The sequence below is a fragment of the Ctenopharyngodon idella genome, chromosome 4 (genome assembly GCF_019924925.1).
Source record: "Ctenopharyngodon idella isolate HZGC_01 chromosome 4, HZGC01, whole genome shotgun sequence".
Taxonomy (NCBI): Eukaryota; Metazoa; Chordata; class Actinopteri; order Cypriniformes; family Xenocyprididae; genus Ctenopharyngodon; species Ctenopharyngodon idella.
This window is the reverse complement of record NC_067223.1, coordinates 29,613,128-29,639,748: the sequence shown is the minus strand read 5'-3', so window position 1 is coordinate 29,639,748 and position 26,621 is coordinate 29,613,128. Positions and strand designations below refer to the sequence as shown.

Here is a 26,621-nt window from a genome sequence, read left to right as displayed (position 1 = left end):
TGCACTATGTAGTAAGCAGTATAGTAGTTTTCCATTCTGAACATAATCTCTGTTCTTGGATGTCAATGCCTTAATTATAACATTGCTTGGGCGGAAACTCAAACAGAATTGGTAATGGAGAACAGTGCAATCAATTTAATACGGTAATATGCGCTCCTAGGCAGTTTGGTGCCCGGCAATTTGATTGAGATTGCCAGTTAGCACCAATTATTAATCCAACTGAACATAAAAGGAAAGGACGCCTGCTCAAACCCACCCAGACCACACTGCATTTAAGAGAAACCACATTACACGGTGCATGTAATCACAGTGCCCATAATCGGATGTCATACATCACTGACATGCTACTGTTGGCAGTTAATTTGAGCTATTGCAACATTTTAATCAATTTCCTCCAGGGTCACAACTTCCACAAGGGGCCGTTCAAACTTCCAGACACTTTCCGTTGGTGTGTAACCACTCTCCAGGTGTGAGTAGAAGGATTCAAGGACAACTCAACGTTATAAAATAAAAACAACCTGGATGTAATCTGCCTCTGGGATGGGGCTAGACGCACAGTTCATCTGGAGGCGATAAGAGAAGGTATAACATCATTACACCCACACTGGGACACTCATCTTGTTGAAATGCTTTATCACACTCACGTCAACAGCCACGGAACCCTGGGTAATAAATCTTATCTAATGCTGTAAAGAAGCAAGGTCTGGCAGGAGAGAGTAGATATACAAGAGGGCAAGAGCTCAGCCAGATCTTTGCATTTTAAAATGTGTAGCCATCTGATCTAAAAATAGTCAATAAAAATAATTAGTATTAGTCAGTAATCAGTTTGTAAATGGATGAGCTTGGAATAATGGTCATCTGAAAGGACTGATGTTTAGGAATTTGATTCATGGCATGACACTTTAATACATATGAAAGAACAATCACACATGGCATTTCTTTAATAGCTCAATTGTTCTGATTGAGCAATGACAGCAATGAGAATAAATGAAGACATTTACAGACTTCTGCTTAAGATCTGACTTTCTCCAGAGAGAGAGGGAGAGGGGAAAAAAAAAAAAAGACCTCAGATCACACATGTATCTCCTCTAGAGTTTCAGAAGAGATTTTGACAAATCCACAAACTTTACTCAGGTTTGCCAAAAGTCAAAGATCTTACCCACTGAGGCGAGCGTAGTGAGAAGCCAAGTGCAGTTTTTATTAACAAAACTTGAACAAATAGAAAATAAAGAAAGACTTGGCTTGATTAGGGTTGAGCATGAACATGGCCTTAAACTCACCAAACAGCGGAACATGAACAAAGCTAGACAAAAGACAATGGGAACACGAGGACTAATGACTACACAGAGACTAATGACTAACAAAGAACACCTGAGAACAATGAGACAATGAACCAATGACAAACAGAGCAGAGTATCACATGACTAAAGCAACCAATGAAAACATGACACATAGACAAGGGAAGCACATGGAAGGATACATGAGGACAAGAGAAGAGGCTTGTTCGACTTGTTCGCAAAGATCGGCTGCCACCTGACAAAAGCAATGCATTCTGGTTAGAAAATTTGTCCGACTTTGATCGTTGCTGTAGCCGCCTTACATGAGCCATCAAAGTACCGTGAGAGCAAAACGAGACCAGCTGCATAGGTCAGGAGCTGCAGTTGCTCAAAATCGGCTGCGAAAGCCTTGATGACGACACACTTTATTCTCATTGGTCAGATTCTGTGATGACAAGGACGATGTGTTTTTTCTTAGACAAGTTCCTGTATTTAACCAATCTTGATATGGAATATTAAAACATGGGAATTTCAATCGCATCCACTTCTTTGGCTACAGTCAACGCAAAAATCAGGTGGTCTACCATGAATGACGTTGGTTCAGCACACTTATGGAAAGCACAAAGTGTCTCTGTACTTCTAGTGTAGTTCATCTCGAACAAGCCTTCTCACTTGACAGAGCAGGAAACATGACTATGCCAAATTACAAAATAAATGACATAAAACATGACCAAAACACCACACCAAACGTGACACTTACTATGAGCTCTAACATCAGGAGAAACATTGGAAAAAATGTTGCAACTTAAATGAAATCGAGAACTCCAAGCTATAAACAAGCAATGTCTGAGCAATAAAATCTTCCTCTGGGAACTTTGCCAGGATATTTATGAATACTGTCACATCATATCCATCAGTACAGAGTGAAAATGCAGTGATAGATTTCTATAGATAATATAGGGATTTTCAAATGTAATTTATGCTAAATTAATTCATAAAATTGTGCTGTAATTATGACTTTTCTTTTAGTAATGACACTTCAGAGCTCTTTTCTAATTCATAACCTAATTTCTGGTTAATAATTAATAACAGTGCGTTAGACCCTGTATCAGTTTTGTAGTTTTATTCAAAGACAGTGCCTCCATGCTCCAGTGGTCTGGTCCAGTCTTGGGTCCCTCAGCCTTGCTCTGGTGACAGGCATGCGCATGTTCTCCATGTCCCTGGCCAGATGCCCATCCTCTCTGCTTTCATGCATTAAGATTCGCAGCAGCACCGCTGCGCAGTAATGACAGCTCAAAGACCCTTTTAAGCAAATTTAGTGTCTTCATTTTTGCACAGGCGTTCCAACATGGCGTGCCATTGTCAGTTCACTCTATTCTCTTTTTGTGGGTCATTGCTTTTTATATCATTTTCTCCTAATCTCTCTTTTCCTTGTACAATCCTTGGTGTCAACTTTTTTCTGGTTAGAATAGCACAGTTAGCCCATGCTAGTAGATGTTGTACTACACTATTTGGTGGCAAAGAGCATATTTCTCCATTTTCCCAAGGCTCTAGAGTCACTAGTCATATAACATTTAGGCTCAGGTGACTAGCTTAAAACAACTTGGCAGCAGAACGGAACACCCATGAGCCACCATAATCGAAGAATGGGTTTTATTTATCAGTTCCTTGTATATACAACTCCTTCCCTACATTTTTCTCATTGGATATTCTGTTCACTCACACAAAGAAAATGTTACATTACAAAGAATAAGATTCATGTTGATTTTAAGCCTGCCTAGACTGAACTTCACAGTTAGAGAAATCGGTAACACTTTACAATAAGGTAACATTAGTTGCCGTTATGTTAGTTAACACATTAACTAACATTAATTAACAATGAGCAATACATTTGTCACAGTAATTATTAATATTTGGGTAACACTTCAGTATAGGAAACACATATTCACTATTAACTATGACTTTTCCCTCAATAAACACATAATTTACATCTTATTAATAATTAGTAAGCTAGTTGTTAAGTTTAGGTATTGGATAGGATTAAGAATGTAGAATAAGGTCATGCAGAATAAGGCATTAATATGTGCTTAATACATATTAATAAACAGACAATATTCTAGTAATATGAATGCTAATAAACAACTAGTTAAAAGACCCTAAAATAAAGTGTTACCAATATTTGTTAACATTAATTAATAAAAATACAACTGTTCATTGTTAGTTAATGTTAGCTGATGTCCACCAATTAATGTTAACAGATACAACTTTTGACTAAGTTTAATGAATGCTTTAGAAGTATTTTTCATTGTTAGTTTATGTAAACTAATGTAGTTGTTAACTAATGGAACTTTATTGTATGTTTTACAGAGAAATCTAAGAAAATGCTAAAAAAAATAAAAAAAAATAATGAGTGTCTTGCTTGTAAAAAGTCACCATTACACTGCTAGAGTGTTGAGGTTCCTGTGCATTTGCTAAGGTGTTCTGATGGTTGTTTTTGGGTTGCTATGCTGTTCTTTAGGTGTTGTAGCTGGTTGCTTACAGACTCAAGTAAAAAAGAGCCAACCAGCAAGTCTCTGATATTTTGATATTTAGTTATGGCTTGGGTCCCTCCACTAGATTTCATCACTCATTTTTATTGTCTGGCAGGTTAACTATACCATCCTTTCTATCCAATGCTAAATAATATTCTCTATGAAGTGCAAATAAATTAAAAAAATGTTGAAATCTCAAACGGAGATGCAGCATCTCTTGTTTAATCAACCTCTCTATTCATATCCACAGTTATTTTTTGTGGGATAAAATGAATTATTGTTTACAGACCCGTGTTCTGTACGGAGGGGACAGTGTATTTATCCTCACTGCTGTTTGGTAAATGCCAGGCTGAACCTAATTGGCAGGCACATTTGGCACAATGCTATTTGCCGAGACTGTCTGTCTGTTTGGTTCCGCCGTGGGCCCGTGCGGACCGGCGCATGCAGCCCGGCATCTGCAAACCTCACCCTGAGTGATATCATGGACTCACAGATGCGTGCTGACATTTTCCCCCTGCAGCAGGAGTAGCTCCGAGCCAACGGTGGAAATGTCAACCCCTACATGGGCCACACGGAATAAAATCATTTAAAAGTCTTTCAGTGCAAAGCATAGTATCTGCAAGGAAAGTGACTGCAGTGTGAAGCCACACTGCGAAAAGTTATGTTCTTAATTAGTATTTTTGGTTTGTTTTCCAAAAATGTCTTAACATCTTCAAAGTCAGCAGATATTCTTTTCTAGATAGTTTCGGACAAGAACATTTTTGTCAATCGGGAATTGATTAGATCGTTCTCGTTTGCTACTGCTGTGATCTTACGTGAGTGACAGGTTGTCCCGCCCTTGCACCACTAAACACATCATCAGAGAAGATGTGTGATGTGCACGAATAAATATTCCATTAAAAATACATTTTGATTTCATGGTGATTTCAAAACAAGATTTTTGTAAGATATTAAGCCTTGTTTTCAGAGAATATATATTTATATTCTGAAGTTATTTCATGAAGGTTGTAAAATGTATCTTGTAAAAAAAAAAAAAAAAAAACGTACTGTACTATTTCTGAAAACAATTACTTACACAGTTCTTATGTTTTTAATTTCTTTTGTTTAAAGAATGTAAAAAAATAATAATAAAAAAAATCATTAAATGATTCTTGGTGGTTCTTTTTTCCTGCAGTGCAGTCTAATGCTTATCTGCCTTAAGATGCTGACTACTTTACAGTTATATCCTGGATCAATTTACATGTAGTAATTCAATAGCAGCACCCTGCGGTAATGTTAGTGGAGCTATATGATGCCTGTTACAGGCTTGGTAACACTGAAATTGTTTTAAAGCAGTCTGTTATTATTAAAGGAAAGTAATAATGTCTAGTTTGCAGAAGTTCCCTGTGGCATACACAGTTTTTGTGTTATTAAAGTGAGAAAAATTACATATGCACCCATTCATTCACATATATAGACTGAAAACATTAATGCACATCCTGTTCAAGAGGTTATGAAAAATTGTTTAATTTTAAATTTACTTTTTAACCCTGAAACCATTCATTTTTTTACATAGTCATTTTAACATTTTAAAAAACAGCATTCAAATCAAGAAATGATTTGAGAAAATGAATGAGGTTTGAACACTATCTGTCTTAAACTTTACGGAAATGTGAACTTTTATTCATTTCCACACTGAAACATCAAAATAAACAATATTAGTATATGATTTCACAAATAAATAATGTGACAATAAAACATTTTATGGAGTAAGAGTCTTTTTCTAGTGTACATTTCGACTCTATCCTATGTTCTCTTTTCTTGCCCCATGGGCAGAGAATTTCTAAATCTACCCCGTGACCCCATGTCCATGCACATTTCACAGCTCAATTCACACATTACTGAGGTGTAAACAGCACACATTCACACATCTCCTGTATTGCAGGCTGCAGACCTGAAGTACACATTTCCTGTGATTTATTACTTCCTGATATGTTTGGAATGAAGGCGCTAAGAGATTTAAACTTACCTTCGCAAAAACATTTAGATCAGTAATTTAACATTATCTATCCATGTTTATTAACACTTATCTGTGACAAAACCATGTTTTAGCAAACTTCCAATTACTGTAGCCTATTCTTAAAGAAAATAACTATCCAGAACTAATCCAATTCTTATTGTCAAAATGATGATAGATGTTTTCCCTCGTAGGAATGTAAACCTCAAAATATGAGCAAATACCTGGCAAGATTTCCCCTAAAAATATCATTGTCATATCATAATAAGATAAATATCATAAATGTCTTTCATTTTGAAATTTTTTGTTTATATTTCTATTAATAAATTACCAATCAATGTAGCTAATCAACTAAACATTCTTGTAATAGTTTGTACACTGAAAAAATGACACTTTGAACCAACTTCAATATTTAATTTCAAATGACTTTTTTAAAAATATGCATAATATCTTTTTTTTTATTATGTAGTACAAAAAAGAATAAAAAAAAAAGAATAAAACCCACAATAACTTCTGCAGTCAAACTAGCCAGTGTGTGTTCTGCACATTAACAATCTGGTGTCAAGTGAACTATATAAACAAAACTGTTTATTTTAATTTGTTCTACGTGGAATGTTATTTGCTTTTAGTCAAACTCAACAAGATAGTATAAAACCAAAAACTATGATTTTCAATTAGACCAATAAAAAAATGCACTTTAAACAAATGGCATGTCTTTTAACTTTTTTTTTCAGTGCAAAAAAAAAAAAAAAAAAAATTCCTTTAGGTGTCTTGAAATCTTACTGCTGTTGCTGCTCAACTTAATTCAAAGATACAACATTGCACAAATGTGCTGAGGCACACACAGTCTTCTAAAGATCTCTATTAGGCATCATGCTCTGCCCCTGTCCCACCTGCCCTTGATTTCCTGAAGATGGAGAATGGACCGAACCGGTCTCATAGGCCCCTGTGGTCTTGACCCAGTTAAGATGTTCTGTGACTGATGACCTGGGCTCAGACTCACAAACAAGCTTTATTGAGACAATAAATGAGCGTGGCATGCGGCTGCAGGGGAAGGGAGAGCATTATTTATGTATTTAGAGTAATGCTTCGCTAAGCCTCTTTGTCGATCTCGGTTCTGTGATATGCCTGCATTTTTGCATCAGGCCACATTCCCACTTCATGAAAATGTGCTGAGCTTCCAGATCAGAATCTACTCCTTAACTCTGACCCTATTCCCCTGGCTTCTCTTTATCTCCCCATTGGGTTTAGAGGACGTTTCCCTGTTGAAAAGATTAGCCCAAACAGCCTAAGGTGGTTTACTTGTCTTGTTTAGCTGGTCTTCTTGTCAGGCCCAGTTGGCCTCTAGTTGGACTACTTGGTCTCCCAGTCTGACCAGTTTAAAAAATGCCCAGAATCACTCTAAAACCATCAAACATAAAATATCTAAATATCTTTTTAAACAAAACAAGATAAACTTACTTGAGAAGCAAAAGTTTGTACTTGCTTCTCTGGTTTTTGTTTTATTCACAATAATACAAAAAAAAAAAAAAAAAAAAAAAGCTATGGATGCTAATGCTAGCTGAAGGCAACCTCAAACACTACAACCAGTAAATTAATACATCACTTGACTTGTCAGGATCATAGCCCATCATCAAAAGTTAATCACCATAATTGGATATGCCCCACACACATAATGACATTTCATAATTATCTGTAGTGGCAATGAATCCGGGCACTTAGTGTTAAGCAAGCTAGCTTTCAGGCGATAATGAAACGGTTAGGAATTTTAACTCAACTTTTAAGGGAATCAGTTTGAGTTGTAAAGGTTATTGTAGTTGTGCTGTAAGATTTTTTGAGGCATTAAGTTTCTTTGAGAATTACTTCTTTGATGGGCCTTCTAGAAAAGGAGAGATTTCAAGACAAAAACTGACAAAACACAGTAAAAAAAACATCATCTTGACTAGACCAAAACAGCAGCATTGGCTCAACCACTGGTGTGAGTTTGGGGCATGGTTATCTGTTATTGGGTGGACCATCATGAGCTCTGTCATGCACCATCTTGGCATTGCTCTCTAAATTCTAAACAACTAATCAATAGCTCATTTGTCAATAGAGTCTTAGGGAAAAGTTTTTCAGAGATCTACTTTTTCCAACCAGATGAGGCAATCAATTTGCCTTCCACTGAGACCCTGCTTGAAGAGATGGAAGTTAGATGTGTTTTTCCTTTTCTGTGTTCTGTCTCTCTCTCATTCTGTCGTGCTCTCTCTCTGAGCATTTGTAATGCTCTCTCCATATGCCAGAGCTATCCTTTTCTCTCTGGAGAGGTCTTCTGAAATACTCTGAGGAGAATGGAAGCATTTTCCGGCTCTGTTCCACTCTGATGGCACTTTGTGTTTAAATGGAGAACAGAATGTTCCTGTCAGAGGCCCAACCCTTACCGGGACTGGCAGGTGTATTATACCTCTCGCTACAATGTCCCTGGACAAATTTAAAGGCAACTCAGCCACTTGAACAGCGGTAGCTCCCTAGGTCAACTACCTGCATGTTTATCTTTTTGATTTTCTACGTCGTCCATCCCCAACTTCCTTACACACATGCACTAAAGCAAAATCAGTGATTCAGGACTGAAGCTGCTTTTTTAAATCCACAAGCTTTCAATCTCACAAGTCAAGGTCATGGCGCTCTTCACTCAAAAGCCAAAGCTAAAATAACTGAATGTGCAGTGGTTGACATCTTAGTGACCAGTGTTCAGGTAGCTATTTTAATTCTATAGCCTGCCAAACTACAAGCTACTCATAATTTAAAGTAGTTTGTAATCAGTTGATGCAGCATCCACATGTAAATTTTGCACTGCTCTATTATGGATTAAATTTGCAATACACACAAGCACCAATGGGGGCACCATAACCCAGTCAACTGCATGTCTGCACTGCAGTGACACAAGTCTTATGGAGAAGCAGTTAGATACACAACAAAAATATTAACTACATAAAAACTGTTTAAGGGGGAAATTTTTTTTTTTTTTTTTTTTTTTTAAATATATAACTTATAAAAATTATATCAAATAGTATGACTGTTTGGCAAAGGCTATTTTCTCACTAACCCACCATTGCTCAGATATTTTATCTTTAGTACAAATAGCATTTTACTTCTATTTACATTCTGTGTGAATAGCATCTATCATTATTTGCACTTATTATAAATAAGATGCTATTTGTTGCTAATTATACTTGGTGCAAATAAAATCTATCACTACACTGTACTGTAAATTATGGAAACTTGTTTCTGCCACTGAATAAAAAATAAAAAAGGTAATTGTGAATTCTATTTCACAATTCTCACTACATTTCTCGCAACTGATTTTATTTCAAACAATTGTGAGAAATAATAACATAACTGCAAGTTATAAAGTCAGAATTGTGGGATATAAAGTCACAATTGCGAGAAAAAAGTAAGAACTGCAAGATATAAACTCGCAATTAGAAAGAAAAAAAGTCAGAATTGCGCAGTTGAGAAGAATACTCACAATTCTAACTTTATTTCTTGCAATTGCAAGTTTATAACCTGCAATTCTGACTTTATAACTCACAATTGTAAGAAAAAAGCCAGAATTGTGACAAAAAGAATTGTCACAATTATCTTTTCCTTCTTTTTTTTTTATTTCTTTTTTTTTTTATTCCTTGGCAGAAACAAGCTTCCATAGTAAATAGCTGCCACGGTGTGGTATACTCAGGAACAGGCTGAAGACTCAGACGATGAAATCCAAACAAAACTTTAATAATAACACTCAAGAATCAGGTAACAGGCAGGGAAACACACGTTAACACGACAGCGACCGGACATAGACTGAAAGCAAGGGTGTATCTTAAATAGCAAACAGAAACAAGATAATTAATCAAACACAGCTGGGACAAATTATCTCATTAAGACAGACAAATGAGTTGTGGGAAACTGAACAAAGGAACATAGGAATGTATCAAAATACAAACTGAAATTCCAAACACAAACTGAAAACATGACAATAGCATGTACCTAACTAACTAACTAACTGACTTAGTACAGCTTTGAGTACAATACAATGAGACAAACATGATAACTTTGAGACGCAATGTTATACAACATTTTGTCAAGCTACACTTCTACTGCTACTTCTAAATGGCTCATTACTGTAAAAACTACACTGTTCCTGAGCTTTTGAACAATTGTAAAAATTGAAGAATATTAAGCATCACTACCTTTAGCTAGTTACCTCCAAATGCTGATGCTGACACAAATATTGCGTGGCATTAGTGTATGGCATCTATTGTGCAAAAATAAGTGGATTATTTAGAACTCCTGACCTTTTTATTGTTACTTGTACAATGTGAAGTGAAAAAGATCATTAGTGTGGAAATCACTAAAAATGTCTTCACTAAAGCTACGGTGACAACTGGCTGCGCTCCCCAAAGTCCAATCACCAGACCTGCTGTAGCTCGGGGTTGCCTCGGCAACAGAACCGTACTTTCTGCAGCGCTGACATGAGCTCTTCCACTAAAAGGACTGCAAACCAAACACATGCAACACTCGCTGTTTCATGCTTCCCATACATTACAGAGGATTAGAAAATAACCCCCAGTGGGCCACAGAGACTGCGTTCACAATGTGTCCATGGTGAGCTCCCTCAGGTCCTGCCTTTATGCGTCTTCACACTGCCTTCTTTTACACTTTTTTGTGTAATATTAAATAGTTTTAGTTTTCTCAGCAGTTTGGAATGATATTAAGAGGCTGTGCATTACCAATGTTTTTGCTTTAAAAAAAGATGAGCAATTTACATTATATTCATAGACTCATTTAATCAAAAGCTCATTTGTGTAATAAACATATTCAACTGTTTGTCAGCAGTGGTTCTAAACTATTTTTTGTTTCAGCAACCATATTTTACATTGGAATATATATATATATATATATATATATGGATTGGAGTGTGGATCGCCTGTGACTGACTGTATTCTTTGTCTGACTTTATGAACCGAACAGTGACATCCGTACCATGGTGGTTCGGGACAAATACATGTACCATTATATACATATACATTTACATTATATACATATACATAATATATATATATATATATATATATATATATATATATATATACATACACATAAATATACATATACATAAATATACATATATATATATATATATATATATATATATATATAATGTATATTTATATACATTAAAATGCTAGAGAAAATGACCAGTAAAATGGGCCGCCTTGTACAAAAAACCGTGCAAAAAAAGTTACTTTCACGGCTGTGACTACGTTGCACATTGTTATTATCCTGCGACCCTGAAAGCAAGCTCATTAATAGTAATGATGGTTGTAATTGTTACAGACGACTGGGGATGTACACTGGCTCCAGACAGCTGGAGCCTTCGGCAGCACGTCACACCATGGCACTGGGGTTCTTGATCTCCGGCATAGGGACATCTCAGCATTTATTTTTAGGTACAGGGAATATCTTGGCTGGGTAGAGCCAGAGAGGTATTAAACTAGGGCTAATTACTTGATGTTCGGTCAGCGAGTGGTTTACCGCAATGTGACATTGTGGTGTGACAGTGTGTGAGTCTCCGTCACTGAAGCAGAAAAAGCGGTCACTTCCTCTTTCACAAAGATTGCCACAATTAAAAACCTACAAGGCTTTGACTGACTATGCGTCTATGGAACCTCGTTCTGCGAGTCGAATAAACCTTAGCTATGCTGTGGTTCATTTATTTAGAGAGAAACTTCCTGAGCAGATGTATTCAGGCTAAGTGCTCCATATATGGGTAGACTTTAGAGGTGGATTACAAGGGCATTCATCGTCTCTTCCTCAACCCTGTCCTCCTCCTCAAGTTCACCTCAAACCTGACACTGACGGAGCACACTATTAAGTTAGCACACTAAGCACTGAGTTTGTTATTATAATGGTCCCCACTTTGAGCATCTAACTTAATGTAAAAAATGGGAGTCTGCCTTCAATATTAATCCAAACCTGATTTATGTCCTCTGCTTGCAGCGAGAGATGTCATTTGTATTCATTTGTGTCTCCTTTTGGAGCATAGATTTGTTTCTTTTGCTCCTCACATATGCTTGTCACCTTACTGTTGATATCATCCAGCAATGCTACATGGCAGAACGTGCTTTAAAAAAACTGGCCGGTTAATTCAAACAATGTATGTGATTCTCAGGTATTGGATGAAGGAATGCCAGTATAGCGATATTTGTTACTTTGGTGCATGAATGCATTTTAATACGCACATGATAACTGATTATATGCCTTGGATGTTTTCTATGCACTTGCATTTAATGTACTTCCTACATTTAGAAAGCCGAGTTAACTGATATTTGTCCCCTTTCTCTAAATATCACTTTCAGATGGCACACCCAAAGTCCATGACCATGTAAAGCATACTTCATGCAAAAATGGTGTAATTCCAGGTCCATTAAGCAGATCAAAAGGGTCAAAATTCTTAAAGATGACATAAAGAAAGAAAATATAATATAAAGACACAAATGACTGAAGAAACACATTATGTCTTGACTTCACTGGTCTAGCTATATAGTAAACATTTATAGAAATGCATCATTGCTGCAGTTAAACTTGCCAACTGTTCCCAACTGTTAGAACACTATTTAAAAAATAAAAAATAAATAAATAAATCACAGACATCTTATTTGTGATATCCTCAGAAAACACATTATGAGGTTTGAATGACCTCAAATGTGTTTAGTAGCAGGCCTCTGCAACTTTTTTCTTGTCACATTCAAGCATACTTCTCAGGGCATAATGGTCAGGGCATTACAGTAATGAGCATCTCTGCCCATAACCTTATTTTTCCTTTCCACATCCCTGCCAGTTAAGCCTGCCCAATGTTGGTGACATATGAGATATGAATTGTTTAATACCACCTTGCCAGTGCATCAAAGGGTAGCATTCTCAGGATAATGGCCTCTTCATCCACCAACCATCCGGCAAACATCCTGTGCAACTGTACCAACCCTCACCAATAATTCATGACTAGTCATATCAGAAGTCACAACGCAACTGCCAACAGCTAACACCCATCTCTTGTGAAAAATAAATGAAAATTTTTTAAATAAATTCTTAATTGTATTGAATGTAGTGTACTTCAAATCTTAAAAGTACATTTTTAAATTACTTGCAGATAATATAATATTAAATGAAAGGCCACTTAAGTGTACTTAAAGAGAGTACACTTTAATGAATGTTTCTTAACCCACTCATTAATGCACTTTGTTATAATGTCAATCTGTACTGAATAAACCAAACACTCAGGAGATAGCTATAAACAAGCATTAGCAAAGCAAACCACAACATATACAAAAATGAGAACCAACAAAGTGAACAGAAAACTCAGCGCTGTATATACCAGGGACAAACAAAGTAAACTAAAGAAAACACAGGTGAAAACAATGGGTAACTATGGTAACTAACAAGGGAGGGGACTGAGGGCACGTTTACACGACAACGATGTACTAAAAACGAAAAAGTTTTTCCTTTTTTTTTGCATACAGATGACAATGTTGTAAAAAATGAACACAAATTCACATTTTTTGTAGTTTACACAGAAAAGTTAGACGTTTATGTTAGTGTTTAATGTTCAGTTATGATGGACATTTAGAGGAGTTTCTGTAATGATTTTGAATTTTCTGGTTACCATTATACAGAAGAGTGGCGCTTGTGCTTAGGCTGTGGGCACTCAGTCATCAATACTGATGTCGCTACTGATACCAGTCTTTTCTTATTTGTTCATTATATACATTTTGTGTAATTTATGGACAAAACTGCCTGTTTGAATGTAAGAAAATTAAGTTAATACAAAAAAAAAAAAAAGAACATCAAGTTACTAATGTAATAATGTTTAGTTAAACATACTAGAGTATATTAATTTGACCTAAACCAACTAAATTGTGTTGACCCAACTAAACTAATTTATTCTGAATAAACTAAATTAAATCGTGTTAAAACTTTCTTCAATTAAATTAAGTAAGGGTAATGAATTCACCAGAAACACAAGAGCAAAATGAAAACTAACAAATGACAAACCAGTTTGTTTCTCTACCTGGACTGCTTACACACTCTAGATTTCAGCTCTGCATCTATTATAAATTTAAACTAGCAGGCCTATATTTTTTATTTAATTGCAATTAGCATGCAATTAAGGTCCCGTCCACACGGAGACGCGTTTAGGTGTATATGCATACATTTTGTATCGGATAAGCGTTTCATCCAGACGAATCCGGCGTTTTCAGAACGTGAATTTTTTTTTTTGAAACCGGGTCCCAGAGTGGATAAATCTGAAAATGCCGCCCTTGCGTTTTCATGTGTACAGCCAATCCATATATTTTGTGAAACGATGATGTCATCACCCCACGTGTCAACCCTAGTCAGACACCGCTTACAGCACAAAACAGAAACAGCAACAACAATAGCAGACTCTAGATGCTTGTGTTCGTTCTGCAGAAGCTACTGAGCCAAAATAAAGCTTTACAAGCTTTACTAAGTTTGTATACATCGCGCAAGGTTTATGCGCATTCTCCAAGTCTTATTCTCTGTTGTAACTGTATCTCTGTGGCAGAATTACAGTGCCACATACTGGTCTGGCATGTATACTACATTGTTTTGAGCCGGTTTCAGCGGTTTCGTGTGTACGCAGATATTTCTTGAGACGAGGAAAAAAAAAAGATTGGATAGGGAAAGAACTGGCTTTGTGTGGACGGGGCCTAAGTGTCCGAAAATATTACATTCAGTTCACACTTAACTTTATATTATTTCTGTAATAAGTACTCTTTTAAAAAGTATGTTTTAGTGTACTTCTTTTTCACAAGGGATCTTAAGGCACCAAATAGATATCCATTCCTCTTTAACGTCAGGTGGAATGCTGATATGCAGATGGGAATGCATACTTCGGTATATTTTAAAAGACACAATCTATAAAAATATAGTCTTTTTCGGCCGAATGGGCTTCAGATGATTGCATCTTGCGCAAGCATTGCTTTCAAATCCAGGCTCAGTAGTAAATAACACATGAGAAGCTGGAGGTACAGAAAATTGCAGATTACATCAAAGGAAAGTGCACAGGTAAAGCACAATCAGACGCTGTCAGCCAGAAGAAAAACACTGTTGCTGCTCTCACAGCACCAAGTGCAATGAGAAGTCCACTTTTGCCATCGCTCCACTACCTCCTGCTCTCTTCAGGACCAGAGTAATTCCAAACAACCCATAGCCCTTTACTGTAAAGGTCTGCCAGAGACAGGAACTCTCCAGTCCAATTAGAGACTCACTCTTCACATGCACAAATAGCAACAGAAGCACATTAGCAGGACCATCAGCCAAACGTTTAGGTGTAGATTGGAGGTAGAACAAGCCGCTGTGGTCCAGTGGACTGTCGTCATCACTAAAGTACATATCAGAAAGGAGGAAAGTGTAGTGGAAGTACTCTAGAACTCTATGAGAAGATGAAGACCTCTGTAATTCAGTACTCAGAATAAATTCAAAAACAGACAGATTTGATGCAATAGAAACTCTAAATGGAGTCTCCAGAGAGCAGAACTGCCAGAGGTAATGTAAATAATAAACAAAAGATTTTGAGTCAAACATTGGACACAAGGTAAAAAAAAAAAAAAAAAAAAGATGAAGTGGATTCTTAAGTGGATCTGATGGTGGCACAAAGAAACAGTATTCTTGTGGGCCAAATTGGAACAAGTTGCCATTTCAATCACAATTGCCATTATCTAAATTGATTTATTTGGACAAAGTTTCAACATACCTCAGTCGAATGGACTATATTTATAATGATACTTTGTTGTAATTTTTGGAGCCTGTCAGCGACTGGTCGCTATATTGTTTTGTTTTTTTATGTGGAAAAGCAGCTTTGTCATTCAGCTCCCATTCAGTTCAACAGAAGAATGAATGTCAGGGGTTTTGGAACAATATGAGGGTAGATAAATGATGACAAAAATTGAAGATTAAACAGATAAATAACAGATAAATCCTGAAATCATACTATATTGTTTTATGTCTTTATAGATATAAACATGGAGGAGTGCACAAGCAAATCCAGACTTAAGATTGCCTTGATTCTTTTCTCAGAGACTAGCAGAAGAACAAACACTTTCCAGCTTTGACTCTCCTCATCTATTTCTCTATTAGATTTATGACACATGCTCCCATTTTGAAAACACTCCATTTTTCAACTTCATCATTCAACAGTCCGTGTCTGACAAACTTCAATATTAATGATGCTTGTTTATATCCAGATCACTGAGTTAAATCCTCCTTCTCGAAGTTTATTTTCCTCTCCTCTGCACTTTGCACTTACAATTAAATTTTGGCCACCGCAAACTGACCCCCCTAATTAAAAAACAAGTCCCTTAAATGATATGTAAAAAAACGACCAGTGCACTTTGCATGTACGTTGCAAGACTCCCAACATTTCATTTTGACATCCATAGGAAGTTTTATGAACTTTAAAATGAAATGTCTTTAGAAGTGCATGTACATAGCGGTGTTAGTTTTATCACTTAAGAAACATTTTAACAACTCAATGTTGCTTTAATTTTGACCAACCCTAAGACAGGTCATAGTATTGGCATGCATGCAGAAGGAAGGCACTGACAGAACGCAACATACTTAGACAAGAAACCTTTAAAATTGAAAATTAAGTGTAATTGTATCTTATGAAAACATTTTCAACACAGTTTCTGATGTAGTTTACACTTAGCGTTGTTGAATTGAATGTGGAATAATTCACAATGGACCACTGAATTATTAAAAATTAAGACACACCCTGAGGCAGTAAAGCAACCCAATGCAAAGCAAATAAATTATTCTGTGTGTGTGTGTGTGTGTGTGTGTTTGTGTGAAAGAGAGAGAGAGAGAGAGAGAGAGAGAGAGAAGAAAATGAATATGATATAAATTGTCATTTTTATAATATATATTTGTTCTTATTTTAACTGAAATAATTAGGTGAGGAGCTATACAGTAGAAAAGTAATTATTTCATAGCCATGCCAGTCAACATCAAATTATTTAAGAGCATAGGGCCAGATTTAGCAAATTAGCATGAGAGCATTATCCCAAAAAAGCGCAGACAGGAGTGGAAATTCCTGCAGGTGATTTATGACAATGCGCAAATTAATGAACACAGATGCAGCCAGATCATTTCCACAATAACCAACGCAATCTACGAAGAGAAGTGCAAAGTAGCATCTGGTTTAAAACATGCTTTTTTTGGGTGTTAAATAATGGCACAAATACCAGTCAATTGACGAGCGCAAAGCTTAGTAAATCACGTAGCGTGATTCATTTAAATACTCTCCTCCCATAAATTTTGTGTCTGAAAGTGAAACACCTACAAATGCATATGAAATAAGATCAGCCTAAAAAATAATTGTCTCCACGCCTTTTCAGGGCTAATTTTTCACTGCGTGTCCTTAGTAAATCCAGACAGCATTTTTTTAACACCAAAAGGGGGTTTGTGCTGGCATAAGCTGTAAGTAAATCTGGCCCCATAGTTTCTTATTAGAATCAAGCATTCTACACTGTCAATCTGACTGTCATCTGACAACTGGAGTTCTAGTCTGGAGATATTCAACTCAGTGAAGAAAGTACACAAATGCTTTTTGGGGATTTCTAGGCATTGTATTTCATGCTGTGTTTTAAATAATCTTGATTTCTCACAACTTGTGTGGATTTTCTGGGCGAGTCAGAGTGAACTGCGGCGCTAATAGAGTCTCACAAGTGCACAGCCGTGCACAGAAGACCAACGGCCAAGGTCAGGATTTTCATTAAATAATTACATTTTTGGTTTGTTTTTCACCAAACCCTATTTTATACCCCCAGAACACGTGGGATATATGACATTGCATGGGATCATTCTGTGATACTTTCGCATCTTTTTTTAAAGCTTGATGCTGGTCACTATTCACTGGCATTATATGGATGAGCGCAAGCGAGACATTTTTTATTTTTTTATTTCTCCTTTTGTGGCCGAAAAAATAAAGAACGCATACTGCATTAGCATTCTACAGTGCCATGAGATAAATGAAACAGATCTATTTCGTTTTGGGTGTGGGCTATATATGTGAACTATATTATTTATACTTGATTGGAAAAATGGCATAAAGAGCATGAAAAACCTTCATTTTTTTTTTTTCTTTTTTGCTTCAGTCATCAAAGTACAGGTAAGGTCTATAAGTCCAAGCACCATGCTGGTGGTACACTAAAACTACAACAAGTGGGAAAAAAAACAGCAGTTGATGATTAATTACAAGAAAGAAACAAATGAAATGGTACTTAATGGAACATCAATAACAATTGATGTAATCAACAGCTTGGTATCCTCCGTACACCTGGTAGCACTTTATCATGAGAATGGCCTGGTTTGCTATAACGTGAAGACGAGGGGTTTAGATTAAACCTACTCTGTGGGTAACGCATTTATTAAAGTGGAAATCATTTGGCCAGTGCGGCCATACATCTGCAAGTACCTTCCTTTTCCACACTCATTTGCTAGAAACTGCACACAACACCATGGCTCCAGCACACCCTGCTAATTTCTCTACAACAGGGTGGATTTATTTGCACAAATCTGCAAAATACATAGACAGCTTTTAATGTGCTTTTGTAAAATATGCATGAATGATTTAATTTAGCAATAAACCTTTAACATTAAATGTTGGACAGGACTGGTATAAAGAGATAATAATGTACTTATAATATAGAAAGTAGTCCTGTATTAATTTTACCTAATTGTACTGAGATCATTTCATTAAAAATTATTCTAATACATAAATGGGTACATTTTCTTGCCCTTGAAATAATTTGTGAGAAATTTGTGGCAATGCCCTCTCTTGTCTCTTGATTTAATGGGGTGCAGAACAAAGTTTCTTTCCTCCACCTTTCAACCACACCACATCTTTTAAGTGATATTTAATGCTTATTATTTATCATAATTTTGCGTGTCTTTAGAAAATTCCACACGGGACCATTACAATGTAAAACATTTACATTATTCAACTACTCACCTCAGTCACGTCTTAGTTCATAGCCCTGTTATCCTTTTTCATACAAATACCCATCCATTCGCATCCATCACTCAACACAATCTGACTGCTGAAACTGCATATATTCATGCTAATAAAAATTACTTTTTACAGAAGTGTAAGTGAATGGTAGTAGGTGGCAGGAGTCTTTTAAAACGAATGCTTCCATGCAAATCTTGTAATTTCTATGCTAATGTTTTGCTGCACGACTGTTTGGAGAGCTGTTCACTGTTCAGTGCATAATTTTTAAAAAGCCATCTAAAACCACATTACTTACTGATAAGCAATCCTTAAAAAAATATATTTAAAAAAATAATAACACTACAATTAACATTAACAACACTACATTAACATATTCACTCTCCAGAAGAGCTTGTAGAGTTTGGATGCTTAGTGAATAGCAAAGTTTGACAGTTCATTTCCATTTTTACTGTTATAGATTACAGTCAATGTGGAGCTTTCACAATGCAGTGGATTTCATAAATGTCCCAGGACTCTATGCTTTAAAAATTTCAGCAGAATAGTCAAAGTTCAGTTTTTCTAACTTTTTGATACACACACTCCATTCATTCATTCATTCATGTATCAGTTAATGTTGACATTTTTTTGAACCACACATTGGCAGAAATGTCATTGTACCTTTTGAGGTCCAGAAAGGTAGTAAAGACATTGTTAAAATAGTCCATGTGACTACAGTGGTTTAACCTTAATGTTACGAAGCGACAAAACAAAACAAAAATAAACAAAAGAAAAAATTCTTTTCTCCCCGTCTTTCTCCTACGCTGTTGACGTAGTGAATGCAGTGCAGCACTTTCGTGTTCTATGTCAGAACTCCAACTCATTATTGGCCAGCTCCTGCGTCAGCATCACATGCATGCATGTTCACATGTACAGTGTTGGCCAATACTGAGCCAGGGGAATCACTGAAACAGGGAATCACATGACATGACCAGGAAGTAAGACTAAGACAAATTTAAAAAAAAAAAAAACATGAACACATGGTCAAAACCAACAACAGACATGACATCGTCCATATAATGGTAGTGAATAGCGAACAGCATCAAGCTTTAAAAAAAGATGGAAAAATATCACAGAATGGTCCCATGAGACCGGTGTTGTATGTCCCATGTGTTATGGGGTATACGATAATTAATGTGTTATAACCGAAATTTAATGTGTTATTTAACGAAAATCCTCACCTCGGCCATTGGTCTTCTGTGCACGTTCATAACACTCTATTACAGGAATGTCCAAACTCAGTCCTGGAGAGTTTAGCTCCAACTTGTCTCAACACACCTGGCTGGAAGTTTCTAGTATGCCTAGTAGACCTTGATTAGCTGGTTCAGGTGTGTTTATTTGGGGTTGTTGCTGAACTCTGCAGGATGGTGGCCCTCCTGGAGCGGGATTGGACACCCCTGCTCTATTAGCACCACAGTTCACTCTGTCTAGCCCAGAAAAAGCACACAAGTTGTGAGAAATCAAGACTAAGAAACACGTGACATGAAATACAATCCATGCACTTTCTTCTCTGAGGTTTAACTTTTTAAAAATTTTTATTATTATTATTTTTTTTTAGAAGTCAACTTATTTTCATATCACTGATCATCAAAGCTCAGTAACCACTGCAGGTGTCATTGTTGGTCACAGACTCGGAGATGTAATTTCACACTTATTGCTCTCTAAAAAACCCTCAAAGATCAAGTCATTTCAAGCTTGAATGTGATCGATGATATCAGGTTGGTTAGTTGTTTACTTGCTTTTTTAATTATTCTTCCTATTAACGGCAAATTTTTATTCATAGCAATTTGCAAAACACGCACGAAAACGAGAGCTAGGATTTATCACATAAACAAAGCAATAGCCAATCATAATGTGATGTAGGCATTGCCTCCACTCACGTGACTCTTCCATCAATCATTCTCAATAAATACCCACCAGCAACCCCACGGCACACTTTATGGGGTCTGTTAAAATGCAGTGGGCTCAGGTGAGGCAAGAAAGTCTCATGCTGTAACTTTAACCACTGGTGTCACTATTAGACAGTGTCACTTCAGAAAAATTAGTTCTTTATATATTTCTAATGTTATATATTGTAATATTTGAATTATTTTATTTTTGCTTTTATTTTGCTTTTGTCTCCTCTGAGGAACCTGCCCTGATTATATATGATTATATCATTATATTATGAAGAATGTTATTAATAACCAATAAATAAAGTCATTGTTAAATATATCTTCATTCATCCTGGATCTGGAGTAGCTCCAACACAGCACATTTTGTGCTCCCTAATCAAAATACCTGATTCAACTCATCAGCTTGTGATTAGAGACTTAAAGAACTGAAATGGGTGCATCAAATAAGAGACACATCCAAAATGTGAACCACTGGGGGTACTCTAGGACTAGAAAAAAGCTCAGACGGAATGTGTCGTGTGCGAACAAACTTGTGCATTCTTCTCAGACTTGGACAGAAACAGACGAAAAGCATCCAATCACAACATGTAACGTGTGTTTGACATTATACATGTTTGAGAGTTTTAAATGCGATGGTTATGAGTTATGAGTTTTGATTGAAAATGTCCATATATTAATATCACACTAATACATTAATATCACACTTTCTTTATCACACTCATTTGCTAGAAACTGCATATAAAAATGCATAATTCCAGCACATTTAGCTAATTTCCCTACAATACATTTATTTGCACAAATCTGCAAATGTAAGATACACATATATTTGTCATGTCTGGTTGAAAAAAAAAAAAAAAAATACAAAACTCAAAGGAACCAAAATACTCAGGAATATCACTCCTGAAACCACAGGAATAGAACAACCAAGTATACATAGATGAGAATGAACATTGAATGAATTCAAATGAAGGCTATAAATACATAGGGATGATTAACGCAACTCAGAACAGGAGTGTAACTAAATCAGTAACTAAGGCAACTAACACAGTAATCAAACAAACGGGAAAACTAGCACAAAAACACAAAAAACCAAACATACACCTAAAATTAAAGTGCTATTATAAAAAATCCATATAATTTTATGGTGAGGCCATATAATCTTTCATATTTTCACACAGACATTTTCACTGTCAAATACACTGTAGAGCATTTGAACTCATTAAATTCTATTTCTGTCCCTGCTTATACATACTGTTTCCCATCATCCCCCTCACCTACAAGCACCACAACCTGCAAGTGTGTAAGCAACAATTTCCTTTTTCAGCAATTCAACAACAAACCTTTATGAAATATAAGAGCACAAACATGCATCTGTGTTGTACTTACTTTTCATTTTATATTATTGTATTACCATTTAATTGTTAGCATGTTTCCAAGCATCACTTTGCCTCCTGTCTCTTGCAATTCTCCGACCTCTGCATTTTGGCTATTAGAGGGCAACATGACAAAGTTTTAATATCAGAAAAACGTCTGCTATTTCCTGATTGAGAGAGATATCTACCAACGAATAAACTGGATCTAAAAATTGGAGATAAACAGTGCTCAATTTGAGCCGGATCCTGCTGGATCATGTTCTGGAAAATGGAGGGTTTATGCAAATCTATTTGGAAGTTATGTTTCGCTATTGGCCCTCAACAAATATATATTTTTTAATGATCAGCTTTTCTTCAAAATCACTTTGGTTGGTGCTTACTGCTTATTGTTTTCCGTGCAGTGAGGAGTGGAAAGTTTGGTGAGAGTGTATATAGGCCTACCTGACAAATTATTCTTTTAAAAATAAGTTAATATCACCGAAATGTCAAAAAGTATAGCATATTTTTATTTATTTTCATGAGTAAAGGTGGTGATGGTGTTTCTGATTAAAAGAGATCCCGTGAAGATGGAACTGCTCCCTGGACAATTCTGCTAATATTAATCAGGGTAGCGGGAGACACAAGCAACAGGTGTTTGATCAGAAATCTATGTAATGGAAGAGGCAACAACGTTATCAGCGAGAGAGAATATTACTGATCAACTGAATGATATTTGGTCTTAATATATAAATGTGACAGAATAATACACTAAACTATAGTTAGGGCCATGCAGAAACTTGTGAACGATGCTCTTATAGTTGTGCCATCACCGTTTAGTAAAGTCATTGTATGTTCCGGGAAAATTGAAATTGTATTCAGTGTTGGCCACAGCTCCTTTTAATTGCTGTTTTTGATCTGGCAATTATTCATTTACAAATTGAGCACAGGACATAACTATATTAACTGTATAATATGTTAGAGAGTAGTATTACCTCAGCGAGATCTCATTTGTACTTGCAGATATTTGTATGCTGTTCTACTTTTTCGATATGCACAATATTATTGTAGCTTTTGGCAATTTCTGAAAAGTGAACCCTTGAGGTATGCACTTTGGAGGTACAAATATTTAGGAATCTGTCTTTTACGTTCAATGATGTTGGACTTGTTTAATAGTGAATAATGTTTACAACAAGGTTAATTTTTTGTGCTTTGTGCTTGCTGCTGTTCAGTAAGCTTGTTATGTGTTATTCGCAGCGTGTGACACCTTTTTTCAACAGCAAGACAATCCCAGAATGCATTTCTGTTCACCTTCATTCATCTAATGTCTCTGGTTAAGTCTGTCATCAGCTTTCTAATTGCATGTAATGCTTTCAGTGTTTCCGATTTTATGTGCTCAGTCTAGTGAAAGCAACTATATGGGGATTATGTATAATGTAGTGTTAGCGTTCATTGGAGTTATTGTGATTTCAGAATTACTTCATGTCTCCATTCCAACAAACCACAGTCAAACAACTCTCATTCCCAGGATCCTCCACACTATCACAATTCTTGTCAGAGCTTTGATCTGCACAAATATCTGACACTTCTTTGACAAGAGTTGAATGAGTGATGTTTGATGGAAATATTTCATTCTGCTCGGGGTGGCAAAAGCGTTTTTCTTTTTTCTTTTCTCTCCATATTTATACAGGTCAATATTTCCAGAATGACACATTGTTCCACATGACGACGAAGCAGAAGGCGTGAAATTACTGATAATGGTGTCCACATTAACGCAACATGAAAGTCAACAATGGTGACAATGTCCTCTAACTATATAACCGCTGAGTCGATTACAAAAAATTGACATGAAATTTGACATGTTACTTTTTTTGGACTGCTCACAATGCAGCACAAAACAGGGAACACAAGGAAACAGCTCTGTAAGAAGTATATTAACATTTTTAAATAGGAGAGAAGGCTGGTAAAAACAATTAAATATAGAAACATATAATTGTTTATGAGATACATATACATAACTGTTCCCTTGATTTTCGTCCTCAATTCTGAAACTCCCATTGTTGTTTCCAGCTGAATGTGTCTTAATCTGAGAAACATTTGATTTATTTTTTAAGATGAAAATACTATATTTCAAAACCAGGAATGGAAACATCTCGGGTTACAAATGTAACAATAGTTCCTTGAGAAGGGAACAAGATGCTGCGTAGAATGATGACACTTTAGAAAATGCCTCCAGTGTGACAGTGTCTGAAACACGATTGAAACTTGTCCAATCCTGATTGGCATTTGTGTCGTGACGTAGTGTGTGACAGCACACCACGGGAGCTACAAAGGTAAGCTGGCACACAACAGCATCAGCTTCTGATAAGCTGAAGCAAGTCACTCTCAGGCATTCAGGAGGTGTGGCAATGGGACACAGCGTCTCATTACCTTCTCAGGGAACAATGGTTGCATTCGTAATCTGAGATGTTCCCTTTTGAGGGAACTCACGCTGTATTGAATGATGACACTTTGGGGAATGAAATGCCCACTGTGCCACAATGAATAATGCCTGCCCTGGTTTGAAACCTGTCTGGGCACAGCTCAGGGCGAGAGTATTCCAGAACTCAGCATGGAATCAAGGACCAGACTATAAAACCTCATGAACGTGTGTGGGGAGCCCCAACCCGCCGCATAACAGAACTCTTGAAGGGAAACCCCCAACAATAGAGCTTTTGAGGATGCAACACTTCTTGTAGAGTGTGCTAAGAGGTGAATGCATACTGCACACCTCATATGCTGTAAAGACTGCCTCGACAATCCACTTGCTAATGGTCTGCTTTGATGCTGGGGACCCCTTCTTGGGAGACCCAAAGCACACTAACAGCTGATCAGACTTCCTCCATGGGGACGACTTATGTACATAGGCCTCAGGAGACCTAACCGGGCACACAAGGTGTAGCTTCTCTAGATCCACCGACACAGGAAAGAAGGACAATAGACTGTGCCACATTAGTCAGCACCATGGGCAAATAACCTGGTCAAGAGTGCGAACTCCAAACAGGAAGAAGAGATAGACAGGGCATGTAAGTCCCCCAAACTCTTTATGTAATTGATGTAACAACAAAAAAGACACCTTTAAAGTAAGGAACTTCTCCAACACAGACTTCGAAGGGTGCCAGGGTTAACACTTCTAGAACGATAGCCAGGTCCCATGTTGGAACCCTGGCATGAGCCGCAGGCCTCATCCTCAGCGTACCACGAAGGAAACAAATAACCAAGTGGTCCCTCGCTTAACGGTTCATGGAAGGCAGCTATGGTTGCCATGTAAACCTTAATTGTGTACGGGGAAAGATCCTGAGAGAAATTGTCTTGAAAGAATCCAGCACTGAAGCCACTGGGCAGTTAACTGGGTCCAACTGACACTCTCTGCACCATAAAGTGAATACTCTCCACTTTAAGGTGTATAGTTTCCTTGTGAAGTGATATATTAAGCGCCAGGCTTGGTCTCTCCTGGCCACACCCCAGCACGTAAGGGATTCAAGTCATGATTATCTGATGACACAGCACTCCCAGCAATGGGCCTTGGGATAAGAACCAAGGTTTCTTCCATATAGTTAGGGAAAAAAGGCATCTGCATGTAGCCCTAGTCATACAGAACAAGTTTCCCTTCAAGGAAAACCCCTTGATCCTAAGCCACCACTACAGGGGACTCATGTACACCAGGACAAAAGGAATTACACTGGATGCTGCTGCCATGAGCCCCAGTAATCTTTGAAAATGTTTTACAGTGATGGCTTGGCCTAGCTTGATCCTGGTTACTGTCATCAGGATAGACTCGATACAAGCTGGAGACAAACGTGCCCGCATCGTAACTGAATCCCAAACTACCCTGAGAAATATAGTTTTCTGAAGAGGGGATAGCACACTCTTCTTGGCATTGAGCCTCAGCCCCAAGCACCTTATGTGAGCAAGAACGACATCTTTATGTCAAATCACCATCTCTTGTGACTGGGCTAGAATCAACAAGACATCTATATGGTTTAGCATACAAATGCCCTGGAGTCTCAGAGGAGCCAATGCAGCATCCATGCACTTTGTGAAGGAGCGAGGGGATAGAACTAGGCCGTCTGGCATGAGGACCTCTTCCCTGAAGCCTTTTTTAACAGAATAACAGCCCTCAGATCCATTTTCTCCCTCCGAGGCTTCGGACGAGAGCGCTGCCTCAACCCCCAGCCTCTTTGAGGGGGGGGCTCGAGCAGTAGCACTCTCTTTCTGGCCTTGGCCATATGAGGAGCTGGAGTCTGGTGGCTGGGGCTGCTCTCTGGCAGCAGCCCAACAGGACTGAGAGTGGCAAAGGATGAACCTCTTGAAATGCTGCTGATTGATGTTTCGCCTCCTGAAACCTCTCAACAATCAAGCGTACAGCATTGCCATAGAGGCCAGAAGGCGACAGCGGGGCATCAAGGAGGAATAGTCGATCCCTCTCCATGATGCC

At 37.1% G+C, this 26,621-nt stretch overlaps 1 protein-coding gene across 3 annotated transcripts in view; it reads right to left on the bottom strand.

The window, feature by feature from the left end:
• The window catches only part of tafa5a (TAFA chemokine like family member 5a), a 141,387-nt gene that overhangs the window by 18,702 nt on the left and 96,064 nt on the right, over positions 1-26,621 (bottom strand). The window contains exons 4-6 of one of the 3 annotated variants that reach the window (XM_051890152.1): positions 14,974-15,285; positions 10,127-10,325; positions 8,033-8,125 (exon numbers count right to left, since the gene is read on the bottom strand). The exons of the other annotated variants lie outside the window; for them this stretch is intronic. Of the exons in view, the coding sequence (XP_051746112.1) occupies positions 8,033-8,125; positions 10,127-10,325; positions 14,974-15,285 (604 nt within the window). Of the gene's footprint in view, positions 1-8,032; positions 8,126-10,126; positions 10,326-14,973; positions 15,286-26,621 lie in introns of those variants that run through there. 3 annotated transcript variants of the gene reach the window in all.